Genomic DNA, 20323 nt, shown 5'->3' on the forward strand with positions numbered 1-20323 from the left:
CCCGCTTCAGTTCGCGGGCGATAATTGGTCGCTCAGTGCCTGCTCATTGTTCTAAATACCGGCCCGATTTGCTGGAAGCTGAAAGATCAAGGAGTCAAGTAGACTCTACTACTGTACAGCTTACCTAACTATTATAATATTATTTTTTTATTCTTTATACAAGTTAGCCCTTGACTACAATCTCACCTGATGGTGAGAGTGATGATGCAATCTAAGATGGAAGCGGGCTAACTTTTTAGGAGGAGGATGAAAATCCACACATCGTACCGAAAAGCTGAATCGCTTGGCGGTACGACGTTGCCGGTGAGGTGGTAACTAGCCTATAGTCCACAACTTTAGGCTTTTTACACAACAATATCACTCTTCAAAAAGGTTCTTTTAGGCGACACTTTTCGTTTCGATTCACATACATTTTATTTTTAATAATAAGTTTTACGGCTCTGGGTTCTAGCCCTTTTGAGCCCGGATTCACATACAATTAATTAATTATCTTGGACTAATTATAGAAGGACCTGCTCGCAAGACGTTACCTCTCTGTCAATCAATCAACGATCTAACGCGTGTATACTTATATCGTATCGATGTTTCATTGTTGTAATCGTTTTCGTCGACTGAAAAAACTCCCTAACCATTCCGGTTTGTGTATAGTATGCGCATTATCATCTGAGTCGTCCGGTCATAAAAGTCAAAAAAGATAGGAATGTGCAGCGCGCCTACCTGCGCACCCTAATTATCGATAAACGGCTACCTGCGCACGTGCTAATGATGAGTCAATAATGATTTGGACGATTCTGATTGGTCGGTTTCTAATGTAATTGCATTGCGTATTTTTTTTGCTATAAATGTGTTTACTGCAATTAAATAAATACATTCATGTGTTACTCGTTGCGCACTATGGATACTAATATATAATAAATTTGGCAGAAGACGAAGATTCTGATGATGAAGACTCAGATGAAGATTAATTTTATTTAGTTAATAATTATATAATATGAAATATGTATTATATTAAATCAAATATTGTTAATTTTTTTAATTTTGTGAACAAGATACGATAATAAACTTTACTTATCGATAATATGTCTTTCATTGTTACACCCTTCACTAGACGGCTCCATAAGACCCATAAGTGCAAGCGAGATAGATATAGAGAAATGATTTATGGCCCTAAGACTCAGTTGTTAATGCTATTAGTATAGTAAGTAGTTCAATGGCATGAAAAATGGTCAACAACTTCTAATTCACTAAAAGATGACGTGACGTTCGATTTCAGTTTCACCTGATGGTAAGCGATGATGCAATCTAAGATTTTTTTTTTTTATTGTTTACAAGTTAGCCCTTGACTACAATCTCACCTGATGGTAAGTGATGATGTAGTCTTAGATGGAAGCGGGCTAACTTGTAAGGAGAAGGATGAAAATCCACACCCCTTTCGGTTACGGCATCGTACCGGAACGCTAAATCGCTCGGCGGTACGTCTTTGCCGGTAGGGTGGTAACTAGCCACGGCCGAAGCCTTCCACCAGCCAGACCTGGTCCAATTAAGAAAACCTCAATCAGCCCAGTCGGGAATCCAACCCAGGACCTCCTTCTTGTAAATCCACCGCGCATACCATTGCGCCACGGAGGTCATCAAAAACATAATTATAATAAATAATAAATTTGTAATAAAAACAATATCTAAAAGAAAAATAGATACTATTCTTCTAACGAACGAACGAACAGCAAAACATCGATTCATTAATTTAATATTCTGTGTACAGATTATATTATTCTTGTTAAATATTTTATTATTTATTTTTGTTAAATATTATCGATGACTGAGTTTACCTCGTACCCTTCAAAAAACGACATACAATTTTGTTGCTGCATTTGGGTGCGATCCATTTCCATTTCTAATTCGTCTATGTTAAATATATAGAGTTTGCACAAAAACAATACAAACGACATAAAAAGAACCCAAGCAGACATGAGTCACAAACCATTATGAAAAATAAAGATATTGAGTTTTATGGGTATTAAATGTGCATTTATAAAATTAAATTATAACTTTAATTATTTTATAAATGTCGTATTTTCATATCAAAAGAAGAAAGAAGTTGTAATTAAAACGATGATTTCTTTTATTTTAATGTGAATTTAACCTTTCATTTATTGCAGAATTACCATATACTATGATATTTTTTTTGATTTTGTATTAATAAGTGAAAGAAGATTTGACATTTGACAGTTCACACTTCACAGCACAGAACACTACTTTATTTGCTGTCTATGACTAATACTCCTACTTATATATCAGTATTCGTTAATGATTCGTTAACTAAATCCAGTCTGTCGTGCGTATTTTCTTCCCTTGTAATTTTTGTTATTTCGTTTTGTTCTCGTTTCGTTGTTATTGTTAATTATAGTGTATTTGTTGTTTGTTTACTGTTTTTACCCGACTGCAAGAAGGGTTATGTTTTCGCGCGTATCTTGTATGAATGTATGTAATATTCTTTATTACCTCATATCTTCCAAACCGTTGAACGGATTTACGTAATTCAGATAACGTTAGATTTGTTTTAATAACCCAAGTGTTCTTAGATAGGTGAAATTAGAAAAAAAAAACCAACAAGACGACTGTGAGACGCTATAGAATCGGGGTGAAGTTTTTTTTTGTGAATATTGCAACATGCGAATCAAATTCAAGGGATTTTTGTGAGAATTTCAAAATAGTATATCATGGCCATGTTAAAAAAACTACAATTAGGAAAACGTTATTTATTAATTCTAATATTAATTAAGTCTATACATAATACGCGGGGCGGACGACTATAAGGTGCGAGGTTTATGAAGTGTAGTTATAAAACACCTAAAATAGACTAAAAGAAATATATTGATTATAAAAATCGGACAAGTGCGAGTCGGATTCGGCCACCGAGGGTTGCGTAGATTTTTTGAATATTTACTTAATTTCGGTTGGACTTAGGTATACATTATCGTACTTTGTAACAAACGTAACCAATAAATCCGAAATTCACCATCTATCGTAACTAAAAAGTGTGAAATAAATTAATTAATTAAACAAATATAAAAACCCGGCATAAATGATATAAAAATTGATCAAACTAAAGTCGGGACCTAATAAAAAATGTAGACGAAAATCATTCTATTCAATATAATAGGTCCCGACTGTTTCCTAATTGTTTTCTACACTTCTGGACTGAGCTTTTTTTTCTTTTCAGTTTTTTTATCATTTATGCAGTCGGGTTTTTTATCAGTTTAATTAATTAATTTTATTTAGTTTAGTACGAAAATTAGTGAACCGGAGCCTGGTACTAGCCGGAGCAGTTATTCCGCGTTGCTATTGTTTCCGTCACCAAAAAAGAAACGTACGAATCAATCACCCTTATCGTCCTCCGAGAAAACCGTTTTGATTAATGTATTCAAATATGTCGAGGAAACCTTATGCTTGCTTCTACATAATAAAGAAACAAAACTATAAGAGTTCTTTATTGCCTACGGAACCCTTAATATAAGTGAAGCATTATCTGTTTGATAAATAACAGAATATATTATATAGGAATATAGAATTAAAAAAATATTTGTTTATCACAGGAAGTTTTATTTCATGATAATATTCGTAAATAATGATAAAATGTTGAGCACCCCTGAGTCAGCTGTTTTTGTTTGTTTACATAGTTTAAAATACCTACTCAATTTGACTATAGGGCGAAGCCTCCCACCTGCCTGACCTGGACTAATACGTACACTACTGCGCCACGGAGGCCGTCAAACCTTCTAAGTATTAACAACCCACATTCGGCTCACTGTTGAGCACGACTCTCCTTTCAGAATGAGAGGCCATAGTCCACCATGCTAGCCCAATACGGATTAGTAAACTTCTCAAAAATTAAGAAAATTCTCAGGTATGGTAAATATCAACGGTAACGTAGGGGCGCGACGGCGGGGTACACCCCTGCTTCCAAAAAAGAGGTATGTCTGGCTATCGCAGGCTTGCGATCCATAAAGTATATGATCTCTTACGTTACATAACAATACTAGCCACGGCCGTAGCCTCCCACCAACCAAACCGGAACCAATTAAGAAAACCTAAATCGGCCCAGCCGGGGATCGAACCCAGGACCTCCGTCTTGTAAATCCACCGCGCATACCACTGCGCCACGGAGGTCAAAACAGAAAGCTATTTGCTTCTTTCATTGTTGCTGTCTCTATAGAAAGGATCTTCTAAAAGTTAAAAGTATTGTATACTAAATATTAAAGAATAGCCGAAGCCGAGGTTTCACTCGCGTAGTTCCCGATCTAGTGAAAATACGGGAATATAATATAGCCTATGCCATTCACAGATAACGTGGTTTTCTACTTATACTCTACGTGATAAAAGAATTTTCAAAATCGGTAGATCCAGAGATTACCTCCTACAACACCACAAACATTACCTATTTATAATATTAGCATAGGTAGCATGTTACATTAGTTATTCACCAACTTTACAATGCAGGCTGTCTGAAGGAGATCTCAATACGCGATAAGACCGTCTTTGTGTGATCTATTCTTATACCTACATTTCGTTTTTGCTGTTACGTAAGATTGTCTGTCTTTGGGAACTTCTATGTTCGTCCGAAGAAGCGCTAATAAAAAGATAAATTAGGCTTTAGGCTGCTACTAAAACTTGAATAATAATTTGCTAGGAATCGTTGATAGTGAGTTTCTCTATAGTTTAGTGGTATTTTTTATACTCATCATCATCATCATTAACCCACATTCGGCTCACTGTTGAGCACGAGTCTCCACTCAGAATGTGAGGGGTAGGCCTTAGTCCATCACGCTGGCCCAATGCGGATTGGCAGACTTCACACACGTAGACAATTAGGACAATTCTCAGGTTTCCTCACGATGTTTTTCCTTCACCGTTTTAAGACACGTGATATTTAATTTTTTCAAATGCACATAACTGAAAAGTCGGAGTTGCATGCCCCGGACCGGATTCGAACCTACGCCCTCCGAATTGAAGGCATGAGTGGGCATATCCACTGGGATCACGGATTTGCCGTTTTGGCTATCAGAACTTGTTAAAAACAGCATTTTGTCTATAGTAAGACATAGACATAGTTTTTGACGGCCTCCGTGGCGCAGTGGTTTGCGCGGTGGATTCACAAAACGGAGGTCCTGGGTTCGATCCCCGGCTGGGCAGATTGAGATTTTCTTAATTTGTCCAGGTCTGGCTGGTGGGAGGCTTCGGCTTTGGCTACCAACCTACCGGCAAAGACGTACCGCCAAGCGATTTAGCGTTCAGGTACGATGCCGTGTAGAGACCGAAAGGGGTGTGGATTTTCATCCTCCTCCTAACAAGTTAGCCCGCTTCCATCTTAGACTGCATCATCACTTACCATCAGGCGAGATTGTAGTCAAGGGCAAACTTGTAAAAAAAAAAAGTACCTTATAGTAGTAGACATAGTATCCTTGTATGTACTGCTAGGTGTTTCATACATAGTTTTAATTTTCCACTATCAGAGTGTATCTTAACCTATGGAGAACCTACTGTACCTAAATATTGTTTTCAAGTCAAACACACGGGATAAATCAATTAAGTATATCTAGTCTAGTATAGTGACCAGCAATAAACACAGGCAAATTCAATAGTAAAATCTAAAAGTACTAGTACGCAATCGTATTATCTGTACAAGGCCTACTTTATCAACAGTCGGATTACGCGATTTCGCTATCTAAATGTCCTTAGATTCAATTAAGCCAAGTTGGTTAGGTTTATAATGCAATCGAGTTTATCTTACATCATTATAATCTTGCAGGGCACACTCAGTGGAAGATTAGTGATCATTGTACTCTGCCTAAGAAATCTCTAACCTTGGGCAAATTAAATAAGTATATCTTAAATCACCAAGAATGTCTATGCTTCACCAAATCTTCAAATATCTTGGGACCCTTACTATGAATCTCAGTAGATGCTTCACTAAATTACATCTTATTTATAATCTTTGAACTCGCTAGAAAACTCTATGCTTCACTAAATTGAGAAAATATAATATCCCTATGACGCACTAACAACTTCAAATATTTTGGCATTTGAATTAGATATATTATGTTTGGAACTTCGCTTAGGAATCTCTATGCTTCGCTAAATTCTATGTCAATTATCTTTGAACTCGATAAGAATCTGTATGCTTCATTATTAAACTTCAGCTAATTCTTTGAACTTTTCGTAACTTGAAACGACGAATATAGTTTTACTACTCGTAGTTGGGGGTGCATTGGTTTTCAAATCTCAGCTGCAGTCTGTTTAGGATTGATCATAAATGTTTGCAGTTTATTAAATAAATACAATTTTGATACTACTTTTACTATAACCTGTGACCCTAAAGTCTGGGTGATTTATATCGCGCAATCGCGCGCGCAGTTTAGATTATAAGCTATCTCTGCTCCGAGATTCATTAAAACCCATCCAGTATTTTGTGTGTGAAAGAGCAACATACACACAATCTTATGCATTTATAAAATATATTAAGTAGGATAACAATGTTGTTGTTAAGAGGCTTATCGACGGAAACCGCCGGTTAAACTGACGTCATTTAGGGATTAGTAAATCGACACCTGACGTCATACGCTACGAGACACTACACACTACAATTACACTAATTTTTCTCGTCAAATTTAACTTTAAATAAACAACTAGCGAAACGGCGAAGAATTTTCCTAGGATGATTTTTAATGGTTCAAGCCTAAGGCACACTATAACTTTTGATTTTTTTTTTACTTCGCAACTGTAAAGTTCTGCTGCGAAGGTGACCACACCGAAATTGATAAATGGATATAAATGTGGAATGAATCAACACAGGATATTTTAAATTTCCTTGACGAGGACCTTCCTCCTTAAATGTTTTGTTGGGGCCGAAGAAGCGTGACTATTTGGGCGAACGCAGAAGCTCTGCCAAAATCAAGCCCTATGTCTAGGAGAATGAATCGTTTATCTAACGACCTCCATTGCGACTTGGACCTCGACAAGGGTTAATTTACACGAGCAGCAACTGCTACCGACGACTGCAGCCGCCGACGTCCCGGCGGCAGTCGACGGCAGTCAACGGCAGTCGACGGCAGTCGGCGACAGTCAACGGCAGTCGACTGCAGTCACCGACGTCTTGGGGGCAGTCTACGGCAGTCGCCGACTGCAGTTGCCAGCTGCCGTTGGCAACGTGCTGCTCGTGTAAATGAACATGTAGTAGGACGTTGGGACTTATAATTAATATTTACCATATCATTTTAATTAAAATCACATGTGTTTATTTCTATTAATATATTCACAGGGCCTTAATTTAGTGTGGAATGCGACGCATTGCGGCCTGTCCAAATAAGCGCGCCCTGTGAATTCAATGGCATACAATAACCAAGTTGAAAAGTCAATTGTTTCCAAGCAGTCGCCATTGTACTGCGAGTGTTCTCATTGATTTTATTAATATTTATCATCGCGTCAATTTATTTTATCATCAGCGTCATCATTATTATAGTCAGCCTATTTTAACGGCCCATTACATAGGCACTTCTCAATATCGGAGATATATGGAGTGTGATAGCCCAGAGGTATCCCTCTGCCTCCGATTCCGGTGGGTGTGGGTCGAATCCAGTCCGGGGCATGCACCTCCAACTTTTCAGTTGTGTGCATTTTAAGAAATTAAATATCACGTGTCTCAAAACAGTGAAGGAACATTGTGAGGAATCGTGTGAAGTCTGCCAATCCGCATTGGGTTAGCGTGGTGGACTATTGGCCTAACGTCTCTCATTCTCAGAGAGGCTCGAGCTCAGCCGGGTTGATAGGCTATATTTTATCTCCTTATTCTCACGGGAGCGGGAACTACATGGGAAACCGCGCGTCGTCGGCTAGTGGTCTACAAAGAGACCTTTAATGATGCGTAATCAGAAAGATAAGCTAAATTGGTAGAATATAAAGCAGTAGAAGTGGTCTTAAAGAGATAAAGTTTGTGGTATTTTATGTGAATAATCTCTGGATTTGCTGAACCGATTTTGAAAATTCTTTAACCACTAGAAAAGCACGTTAATTATGAGTGTCACGGACTATATTTTATACCCATATTCTCACGGGAACGGAAACTACGCGGGTAAAACGGGCCGTCGGCTAGTGGTCAACAAAGATACCTTTAATGATGCGTAATCAGAAAAATAAAGCCGAATTGGTGTGCCGGCCGTGGCCCGCTCGTTCTATTGCTGCGGGGCAAATTAGGAACACTTAGCCAAACGGCTAGATGCTTACACAAGGAACATGGCTTGTCAATATAGTCAATTATCTCGACGCCTACTATAATTGAGGCCGTCATACATGCTCGGGCATAGCATTGTTTAGTTGTAGTTACATAAATGGTGTTTAGAATTTAAACTAATGGGATATTATATAAATGTCTTAGAATGCCGAATATGGAATGGTCCAATGGTTAGGCTCTTATGGGCTCGTCAGATTATGCCCCTTGCGCTGCTCAGTTACAATGGCATGCACAAAGTTTTTACCTAGGGTATGCACTATACGTAAATTGTAGAAAATGGAAAATTCCTTCTCCAATGTGCCCCTAGTTAAAAAGCCTTCAGATATAGTATTAAGTTGAATGAAGGTCTATTTCCAACGCCCAAAATTGAAAATGCAACACTGCTCGAAAAAAGCGTCGTATTTTAAAAACGCTGTCGTGTGAACATTTGTTGTATTTGAAAACTTTTTTACGTCCGTTAAAAAAGCTCTCGTGCGAATGAGGGGTAGGGCACCACGGTGTAAACTACATAGTTCTCTATCGTACTTACATGTGACAGGCGCTGCTATTGGGTTTCCAAAAAAATCCTCTAGTAGCCTGGTATGGAATTTGGAAGTCGGTGTTTTACTGCCGTACCGTGAGTTAAAATAGTCTTATTGCTTACTAGCAGACGCCGCGCGGTTTCACCCGCGTGGATCTTGTTCCCGTAGGAATACGGGGATAAAATATAGCCTATAGCACTCGCGGATAGTGTAGCTTCCCAACAGTTAAAGAATTTTACCAATCGAACCGGTAGTTCTTGAAATTAGCGCGTTTAAGCAATCTAACTCTTCAACTCTATAATATTTCCATTTACCTAATTTAAAAAAATATTATAACCTCAATAGTTCCACGATAAAGGGGGGCGAATACACTTTTTTTTTAATTATTATTATTAGTAGAATTATTAAGAAATCATTTCTTTTATATCCAGTTTCTGAGGATGTATCTACTTAATAAAAAAACTCTATATTCTACTTCTACTGCGTGTTAATTAAATAAATATGCGGAAACATACTTTAAAAACGCCACGTGATCTACATTTCGAAACCACGATTATGGGACTATACAGGGAAACAAAAAACTAATTATTATTTTGTAATAACAATAGGTAACTATTAATAATATTTACTTCACATAAGGATAATATGGATACCTACTATTTCATTGAATTTACCTAACTCGTGCGATAATTTAGCCACATTTTAATGAATAATCTTTCAACAAATATTTTCGCGGTTTTAAACGGGATATTCACATGACACGTGCCAAACAAGCTTCACGATTTAGGCTAGACTCAAACCAAAGAAGTCTTGGGATCAATCCCTGCCCCCACTCTGATACCAATAATGTCTCTACGATTAATAAGCACGTAAAATTTAATATTGATTAAAAAAAACCCTTGGTTAATATTGTTTAAAGTAACGCTTATTTTAATATGTCAAGGTTCTCTCCTTCTCTTTATATACTATGCACAAAAATTAAGGGAGCAGAAAAAGAAATCCAAATTTTTGGGGGATTTTCAACAGGCTGTAACTTATACAAAAATGGTCGTACAGCAAAAAAATAAAAAGCAAATTGTAGCTCTAAGTGTTTAGTTTTTGGATCTGAGTTTGAAAATTTTTTTTTGAAAATATTTTTCGAGTAATCATAAGAAAACCACCGAAAAAAAAAATTTTCGAAATTTTTTTGGTTTTTGTTTTTAATCTACGGACGTGGAAAAAATTTTTTCGACTCAACCTCCATATGGACCGGATAGCTTGTTTATTCAGATTTAATTTCGTTTTTTTTAAATCTCGATACGAGCATTTCTCGCTGAGATATCGATGTTTGAATGGAAAAAGATCATTTTGTCTTTGATTACGAAAATTAAGAATTTCGCTCTGAAAATGTCATAATTTTTATCAAAAATTAATTTTTTTTTTTTAATTTTTCTCTCAATTCTGTATTAGTGACTAAACAGTTCCTAAAGAGATTTTCCAAAATATTTCAAAATGTCGTGAAGACTGCAACTACAGAAGCAGACTTTATTCATTGCGTACCAATTTGGGGGCATTGCAATTTATTTGGGGGCTTTGCAGATGTGTTTAGTTTAGTTTCTATCAAATAACAGTCGGGTAAAAAAAACAAATATGCGAACGTAAAAAGTTAAAATATCTTAATATTTTTAAAACGTCCTGTGGTGACGTGTTTTAAGTATGTTTCCGGCTTAAGCAAGTTCTTCTGTTTTAGCAGTTATGGCAAATCACACAAGCGCTACTACACTAGGGTTCGTAAAACAGTGCAACATTTACCTCATCCTTGCTCAAAAACAACTGAAAAGAAAGGAAGCACAATTAGAGGATTAACTAGCATCAGGGCACACAATAAATTAAGAAAGAACACACTTAAAATAACAAACTGTCAACTATACTAGCAACAGAAAACTTCATTGTTATTATCAAATTCAATTCCGTATTATTTCTTACTTTTAAGCCATTTAGTACATACATCTAAATAATGTTGATCGCAGATTGGTGCAATATCCGCTTCTGCAAGACACATACAACAAAAGCTAACAAATTGCCATGTCGATTGAAAAACAATGAATGAACTACGCTCGTATTTAAAGTACTTTTACAGATCTGCGATCTGCGTTTTATTGCACAAATCTGCGATCAAATTAGCACGATTATAGGTTGTCAATTTCAATCAATTTTTAATTTATATATCCTTTCTATGTTATAAATAAACAAACATTCTATTATACCATTTATATATTTTTGGAAAAGAATAGGAATCGAGCCCACTGCCTTGGATGCAGAAGGCAAGGACACTTCCCATTGCGCCACTCTGCTGTCAGTCCGTCCGCATTTTTTTATGTGATGTTGTTATTAGTTTCAATTTAAAATTATGATTTGTATATCAGAAATCATAAAGTTATGTACCTACATCAGAGAAACTACGATGTTCGAATAAGTAGTTATAAGAAAAGCAGTAAAAAAGTAATTTTGTAACTATTTATGTTTTATTATGAACGTTCTATAATCTTGAGGATGGATAAATAATAATTTATTGTTGGATGTTAGTTTTCTTTCACGAAATAACAGCATTTGATTACTTTACTAATATAATAATAAAAAGCTGTACTTCTATACTAATATTATAAAGAGGAAAATGTTATTGTTTGTTTGTATGTTTTGAATAGGCACTGGAAGCACTGAATCGATTTGAAAAATTATTTCACTGTTGGGAATGTGTCGAGTGCTAGTGAGGCTATATTTTATCCCCGATCCCGATAACAAAACTGTCCCGAAACGATAGCGTTTGCTAGTATAATAATAAATACATATACTAACCCAATATACACATCACTACTTAGCCACAAAGTAAGCGTATAGCAGCTATGGGTACTAGATTTTATCATATATATTTATATATTACATATAAATACTGATAAAATGTATCAGACACCTAAACCCTGAAAACCCAGATACCAATACTCTTCAAAGAACTATTTTCCACTTGTGGAAATCGTACCCGCGGCCGTAGATGCAGACTGCAAGGTCATTACCAACTGCGCCACACGGCCGTCTGTATATTTGTAATGTAAAATACATCACTTATTTTAATATGAAATAATCCACATTTGACTACAAAGAAATAAGATGATAGAATTTATGGAAGTTTTCAAACAATGAAAGCGGAGCTTCCATGAAGCTTTGCAGAAGCTCAACTTTCATCTGACACAAGATATTCTAAAGAAGTCGTTATAATGTAAAACGTTTGACTTGGAAACGAGTAATTGTACAGTTTTTGAGAATCAGAAATCAGAATCAAATATTTATTTCAATACAACTTTTTCAACTTCATAATTTTCGTAGGAGTAGGTGAAAGCTTTTTAGGTATATTGATATAATATTTAAAGAGTCTAAAAGAAAAAAATGAACAATATTTGTACTCATAACAATACAATGTAATAATAAATGTAAGGGACCGCAGCCATTATCGTAAAACCATGGAGCAAAGATCACGCCAACACCAACAATCATTTTGAAACACTAACTAACACACAAATGAAACTAAAATCAAACATACATAAACACACACACACACACATGCACATGCACACAATATGATTGTTTACAACGTTAGAATACGCTGACTGATGATCTACTCATAATTATCACCCATGTAACGTTTCCAGTGACCCTGTATAACTAGTAAGCATACATTTAGGTTTGAATACTAGTAATAATTTATTGCTTATCGTGGTAGGTAGGCTACCACCACGGTTTCACCCGCGTAGTTCCCATTCCCGTGAGAATACGGAGTTAAAATATAGCCTATGACATTCACAAATAACGTGGATTTCTATTGAACAAAGATATTTCCAAATGAGTTCAATAGATCCAGATATTACCCCCTACAATACCACAAACTTTGCTCTTACTCTTTATAATATTAGTCTATGTATTATATATAAAAATTTAATTATCGCATATGAAATTAATGCAGACAAGCGGTAAATTGTCGTTAAAAGAAAATCGCATAATATTACGTGCGTCTCTTGAGGCAGTGTGCGATCAACTGCAAAGTGCAGTGCGCTACTTTAGACTGAGCATCATGAAATGCATGTTTGCACACAACTTTCAATCTTAACTGATGTGTTACACTCGGTTAATATGTTCTCAATAAATATGTTATACTTAGAAACCCAGTTTAAAATATTTATGCTTTTACGTATTATATCTAGCTACAATGACATTTTATTTGTCTAGCTATCTTTCAAAACTTTGGAGCCAATAATTGTGGGTATAAGTTCCAATCCTATGGGAGAGATCTGGGGTGTGATTCTGCTATTTTATACTCGTCGACTTTTAAAAATTGTTAGATGTTGCGGGTCTATAGGTTTATTACTGTATAACCTATAGACCCGCAACATCTAACAATTTTTCACTCCAAACGTAAGCCACTTTTTTTTTATTTTCTATTCTCTAGTCAAGTTAGCCCTTGACTACAATCTCATGTGACGGTAAGTGATGATGTCCTCCTAACTTGCTAGAAGTATAGGATGAAATCCACACCCTTTGCGATTTCTACATGACATCGTACCGGCTAAATCGCTTAGCGGTACGTCTTTGTCGGTAGGCAACTAGCCGAGGCCGAAGCATCCAGCCAGACCTGGACCAATTAAGAAAACCTCAATCGGCCCAGCCGGGGATCGAACGCAGGTCATCCTGCGTCCATCCGTGTAAATCCACCGTGCATACCACTTCGCCACGGAAGCCGTCAAAATTTCTTTGACTATGTGAGCGTAAAAGCTAAGTTAATTACCCTCGCCGACACACACACAAGCGTACTTATCGTAGGGTAGCGATGCGTCAAGGTCTCCCATTTCGGGGCACATAAAACGACTTACGAATCCTGCGACTACACACTAACTATGTGTTATAGATCTATGCTCGTCGATGTAATATTCGCCTATAACAAGTTTTATTATAGTACGCGCGTTAACAACTGAGTCTTAGGGCCATAAATCATTTCTCTATATCTATCTCGCTTGCACTTATGGGTCTTATGGAGCCGTCTAGTGAAGGGTGTAACAATGAAAGACATATTATCGATAAGTAAAGTTTATTATCGTATCTTGTTCACAAAATTAAAAAAATTAACAATATTTGATTTAATATAATACATATTTCATATTATATAATTATTAACTAAATAAACTTAATCTTCATCTGAGTCTTCATCATCAGAATCTTCGTCTTCTGCCAAATTTATTATAAGCGGCGCGTGATCTCTAATTAGAGCTTTTTGTAAATCTTTGTTTTGAAGTTCTTCGGCATGCCTAACACATTTGGCCCAGTCTTCTCGTGTGACATTTTCTATGGCTCGGTGGAGGTGATTTTCGACATCTGCTATCTTGAAGGTATTATTATTCTTCGCAACTTCTCCCTTTACTTGTGCCCAAATTAATTCTATTGGGTTATATTGACAGCAAAAAAAATACGCAATGCAATTACATTAGAAACCGACCAATCAGAATCGTCCAAATCATTATTGACTCATCATTAGCACGTGCGCAGGTAGCCGTTTATCGATAATTAGGGTGCGCAGGTAGGCGCGCTGCACATTCCTATCTTTTTTGACTTTTATGACCGGACGACTCAGATGATAACGCGCATACTATAGAATTTGAACTTGATTTCTATGGGATGTCACTAACGACGAAGTTGTCATGGAAATGAGCGATGTCACATCGATGTAACTTTACAAAATGCAGCGGCAGGCTTTGTAGTGGGTCGTTAATAATAAATAATAACTTTAAAGAGAATACGAATTCAGGCATTTAGTATTTTTACAGTAGTTTGTAAAATCGTAACAAGTTTAATATAAACCTGACAAACATAATCGTAAATTGATAACCCATAATCGTCTTTCCTCAAGCCTTCTTTTAACCACAAACCACATGGATATAATGAAATTCAATGTAAAGGTACATTCAAAATTGACTTAAAAGTGTGCTTATTGGTGACATAAGATTCAGGCAGATTTGAATGCCCCTTATGGCAATTTATAGGAGTTTCTTGAATACGAGCGACGGTTTCTTTATAAAAACTCTTATCGTATAAAATACACCATTATGTTGAACAATCATGAAATATGTTTAAGATAATTAGATTTTTCGAAGCAAGAGCCTTCTCTAGCCGTTAGTATAAAACCTTCAGCCGTCTAGGTGCATTTTATTATTATTTTTTTTGTTTTTGATGTTTTGTTTAATCTTGCGTGTGCTATAAAGAGTTTATCTATTTTATTTCATTGTAGGATTGCCTAAAAAGTCTATTAAAACAGTCGCTCGCACAAAAAATCTTTATTAAAGCGCTTTTCACTCTAATCACGAACATCGAAAACGTGGTAAAAGGACCGAAACGAGGTAATAATTGTTAAAATGGTAGGCAGTGCATGGACTGACAAACTTTCAGCCTACCTAAAATGAGATACGTCTGGCTCTTCAGGCTCTCGGTCTATAGCAGCCGTAACATGCAACCAAATGACGTATCTCATAAATAGAAATAGACAATAGACAAAAATCAACCAATTATTCGTTCATCTTCATCTCGTTCATTGTGTTGGAACGAAAGAGATGGACTGGGACTACTACGCCGCTTTGAAATTTTGTCTATTTACACTCAAAAGATATGTCTTTGTTCGCATGTTAGCGCTACAGGTGTTATGTTGCACGCCTAAGAGCGAGGGCACACGATGCGTTGCGGCGCCGCAACGTTGTCATATCGCTGCGGCGCCGTAGCAGCGTTGGACAGTCTGTAAATCCTTGACACATAAACAACTGAGCGGTGCCGCTCCGACGTCGCAACGCATTCACCCTTCCCCGCCTCGTCTCGGTGGTTGCAAGTCCGGTGCGGCGCCGGAGCGCATCGTGTGACATGCCACAGATATTTCTGCTGCCGCTCCAAAGCATTGTGTGCCCCCGCTCTTACTCGGTGGTACGACTTTAGGCAAAGTTCCGCTTCGTCGTTAGTGTGAAAAGCGCCCAATATTAAATTATGAAGGAAATAAACTTACCTGTTTATGTTTAATTTTAGGGCTCCCCGCATACGCTGACTCTAACTTTGGATTATTTGGGGCTTTCTTTGGTCTTGTGTTCTTAATTCCTAATGACTTGCCGAATGGTGCAAATATATATCTGGAACAAACCAACAGATTTGTAAACTACATTTACTTACTACCTGAATCAATCTTAATATTAAATGTGAAAGATCGAAATCTGGAAAACTAAGAAGTCTGCTAAGAACGGATTTTGCAAAAGGGCCGGATTAAGGAGGTCTCAGGGCTGACGAAGTCGCGGGCGTGCGCTAGTACATTTCTGAAGGGTAGCCTGACGAGGCCAAACAGGTGATCATGGTAAGAGACAGGGTCACCGGTACAGCCGTATGGTACCAACCAAGGATATCAAGCGGGAAGCAGGGTGCCGCTGGACGCTGTCTGCCTGAGATTGTTGTGTTTGGAAGTCCATGCAAGAGGCCTATGTCCAGCACTGGACGTCTATCGGCTGATAAGGAAGGTGGCCTAAAAGGAATCGCTACTTAATGAGAAAGCTGCCTTTGGTATCCAGCTTTCATCATAATATGTGTCTATTTCTTTTGTTTATGTAATTTTACTGTACAAATAATTAAAAATACCTATGGTAAGCTTGATATGAACTGTCTCTTTACACCATAATGGCAATAGAGATAAAGATGAGCGACACACTGGGATTATACATGCTGTTACAAAATATTGGAAACTAGTGGACATCCGCAACTTCTTCCGCGTATTATCCATATAAACCTTCCTCTTCAATCACAATCCATTATAAAAAACCGCATCAAAATCTGTTGCATAGTTTTAAAGGGACAGGGACAGAGAAAGCGACTATGTTTTATACTATGTAGTGATATACAGAGAACAATTACCTAATTTTGAATGCAGAAATATATAAAAAAATTAATACTTGTCAAGGAAATTGGGTTCTTTTTTTCTATAAGGATAACTTCTATCTATAGAGGTTGCATAATTAACACTTTGTTATTTCAGTTCAATTAATATTTTCCCTTTACATTTCCTACTTGACTTGAAATATTCCAATTAAACTAGAATTTTGTGTTATTTTCTATATGAATAAGGAAATAACTTTTGCAATTAAAATTACATTAGTCTCAATAGCAAATCGTTATTCCAGTATGTCTCATAACTCATTATACTTGTGTAGCACTGCCCTGCCTGAACTTCCATCAGGGCTCCTACTCCCTTTATGTAGCTTGCTTGCTTATTAGTGTATAAACTACTTATGTAGACATCTTACACTGTATGTACAGCTTGTACAAATTAACTTGACACCTAGCTCAAATGTGTACTGTGTTTGTTTGGTTATGCTTGGTTGCTAGGTGTAGAGTTATATTTACTGCTCTGCACACATTTAAACGAAATATAAAGGAGTGGACTGGCATAAAGACAGTCAGAGAACTTCTGCCAGCCTAGTCAGCAGTTTAGACAGCTGATCCCCGATGTTTAGTAATAGAGAGGCACTTTAAGAAGAGAGACATATTTAAGTTTATTTTTGCTTTTTCTTAACTATAAATTTCTCAATACAATTCAGTCATTCATACACAAAAATAATCCAGCATCCATTTTTTGTTACTAATATTTATAAAAAAGGAAATTGGGTGAGTTTGTGAGCTTTATAATATGCGCTCTGCATTTACTGAATCAATTTTGAAAATTCCAATACAAAGAAAGCTACATCTTCACTGAGTAACATAGGTAACATATTTTATCCCCACAGTATGATAATAACTCATAGGAGAAGACTTTTCAATGACCCCTTCTGACAAAACTTTAAAGCCTTGGTCATCGCTAGTCTCAGTTTTTTTTTACAAAATATTATATTTCAGAGTGTGCACAGCAGCTATTTGAGGTTGTACCACATTACCTTTTTACCATTGCACTGCAAGACACTGGGTAGGTAACCGTCCCTATGTCATTGACATTTTTAGGACTCATACAAAGCAATTTGCGTCTCTTATATGCATTCTAGGCCACATCTACACATACCATCAGGTGAGATTGTGGTCGAGCGTGAGCTTACTCTTTGAAAAACTATGTTGATCATACTTACTACTTATAAATAAGAACTAGAACATTCATTAGAAATAAAATTTACAGATCAGATTTGGAAGGCCTTTGATGCTGTTTGGATCATGTGATCAAAAATTGGTCCCATCATAGATTTCAGTGTTACTGAAGAGAGCAAGAACATAATATTTATATGAATTCTTTGCGAGTTTGAATGACAGATTTTTATTATTTTCTATACTTTTAACAAGTAATAAAAAAAATTGTCATTTAGGTGTTACACAAAATAGGTATATGTCCAATATTTTATATACCTTACATTACACAACCCTCACAGTGTTCACATATTTATTAATTTAATTGTAATAAATCTAGAGTGAAATCTTCCTTTATATTACTATTTTATCTATCACAGTATGGACAATTCAGGAAATATTATAAAATAATTAGGGCAAGACACCATTCAATACATTATCAGTGATCTACTTATCTGATAAAAAAGTCGATTGTGAGTCACAGAACGCAGGTAACTGGGTAAGCAGCGGCGATCGGCATACAATTATATCAGCTTTCTACATGGTAAATTACTTACTTTTCTAAAGTGTGCCGTAAAACTATGAGCACCAATGCCAAAGGTATAGGATAGAGCAGGTGTCTGTAGTCGGTATACACCACTGCTTTGTCAGGTCCAGGGGCAATATCTTCCCAAGTGGTATTCGGCGGTAGCCACACATCTTCGTCCCAGAATATATCTAACAGTGCACGTAACATTGTATACAGTCAACTACACTAAAATTCAACTTAAAACACTATTTTACAGTCATTTAAACGCTATTTAAATTAAAATTATCCTTAAAATGCAACCAATCGAGATTGGGAGTCCAAACCACAGCAATAAAACTATTTGACTGATTACAATTTTCAATTTTCCTTTGACTTGACGTTGACTGACGTGAATGAATTTGACAAATTGACATTTATCTGTCTTTGCCAGAGACAAATACAAAAAACCATAGGATATAATGATTACATAAAAATACAGCTTAGGGCGCCACGCACGACTGAGAAGTGATAAATTGCAGTTATGAATTTCGAAATAATTACTTAAACCTTTAACATTGTAATACTACTTGAGCATTCGTTAAAATACTTTAATGAACTTTACGTTTTGCAATACTTAGTTTTTATTTTCAGTTATTATAATTAATTTGATTTTGTATGAACCTAAAATGGTTAGAATCAGCGCCATAAATCCATTAAAAAAACTAAAGACAGATGTCAGATATACAAAGATTGTATGTGGGTGGTATGTGGTTTATGTATTGTCTATGAAAATTTCACGTTTTTTTTTATTACTGTCGGACTCGGACGTCGATATTTTGATTGAGGAGAATTTGTAAATAAAATAATTATTTTATAAATTAAAATCGATGTTTAAATGTAGTTTGTCTAAATCTAATTAGTATTTATATCAGGATATAATTAGTGATTAATGGGTGAATAATAAATTAATAACAAATGTTCCTGCTGCTGCCTCGTCTTTACTGAACGATGTTATTTTGCCCAACATGCGCTAACATCCTCATGGTGGAAGAAGGCCCTGAAGCCGGCTTACGATACGCCTGTAATTCTTGTCCTTATGTTTATAATATAAAAAAGAAAGTGTCTTCCCGCACTTTTCCTAAGTTGAAGGTTAGTAGCATCGCCAACGTTTTTCACTATATTCTTTAAACTGCTTCACGTGATACATTTATTACTCGTTGCACGTATTTAGCCAGTTACTGAACCATGACACAAGTTATAGAAAGTGAAATCACCTAATAGTATTATAAAACATGAAGTAAGAGATATATAAGTTGTGCAATACTCAATAAACTTAAACATTCTATGTATTATTTAAATGAGAGGCATAGTATACGCCAAAGTTCTAGTCTGTTCAAGAACTGCACAGACATATTCCTCATCTTCAGAGTGCACTAAAATATTGACACATACTACACTTGTATGTTGTATGTGCCAATATTATGTGTATGTACTGTTGACTCAATGTTTTAGTCAACTTCATTCAGATTTATAATCTGAGTTTGGATCAACTTTTAGTTTTGTTTTAAAAAGATTTTGTTTCAATTTTTCCAGGAACTAGATTATATTATGGGTGGTGCTGCTGCATGGGAGAATGTGGATTCAACTGATGCAGTTTGCCCTAAATGTGGACACGGTAGAGCTTTCTTCATGCAGCTGCAAACCCGTTCTGCTGATGAGCCGATGACAACATTCTATCGTTGCTGCAATCACAAGTGTGCACACAATTGGCGAGATTGAAACTTCTTAACTTTATTAATCATTGTTTTTAGAGTGTGTTTTAAGTTTAATACAAGTGATAATTATCAACTTTGTTAA

The 20323-nt window shown here is 36.2% G+C and overlaps 2 protein-coding genes across 4 annotated transcripts in view; one reads left to right on the forward strand and one right to left on the reverse strand.

Annotated features, from left to right (window-relative positions):
* Window positions 1-18844, reverse strand: part of LOC112045917 (ceramide synthase 5) — a 40199-nt gene extending 21355 nt beyond the window's left edge. Inside the window, exons 1-3 of one of the 3 annotated variants that reach the window (XM_052883088.1) lie at window positions 18516-18843; window positions 15875-15995; window positions 10600-10620 (exon numbers count right to left, since the gene is read on the reverse strand). In XM_052883088.1, coding sequence (XP_052739048.1) covers window positions 10600-10620; window positions 15875-15995; window positions 18516-18694 — 321 coding nt within the window. In that variant the 5' untranslated portion in view covers window positions 18695-18843. Of the gene's footprint in view, window positions 1-10599; window positions 10621-15874; window positions 15996-18515 lie in introns of all 3 variants that reach the window. The other 2 variants (XM_052883089.1, XM_052883090.1) reach the window with 2 other exon arrangements.
* Window positions 18845-19258: 414 nt separating this feature from the next.
* LOC112045932 (DNA-directed RNA polymerase III subunit RPC10) lies at window positions 19259-20255 on the forward strand. Its single transcript, XM_024082328.2, has 2 exons — window positions 19259-19615; window positions 20060-20255. Exons 1-2 carry the CDS (start codon window positions 19475-19477, stop codon window positions 20243-20245), a joined length of 327 nt encoding a protein of 108 aa, XP_023938096.1. The 5' UTR covers window positions 19259-19474; the 3' UTR covers window positions 20246-20255.
* The last annotated feature ends 68 nt before the right edge of the window (window positions 20256-20323 follow it).

Source organism: Bicyclus anynana, chromosome 8 (assembly GCF_947172395.1).
Source record: "Bicyclus anynana chromosome 8, ilBicAnyn1.1, whole genome shotgun sequence".
In the NCBI taxonomy this organism is placed as follows: domain Eukaryota; kingdom Metazoa; phylum Arthropoda; class Insecta; order Lepidoptera; family Nymphalidae; genus Bicyclus; species Bicyclus anynana.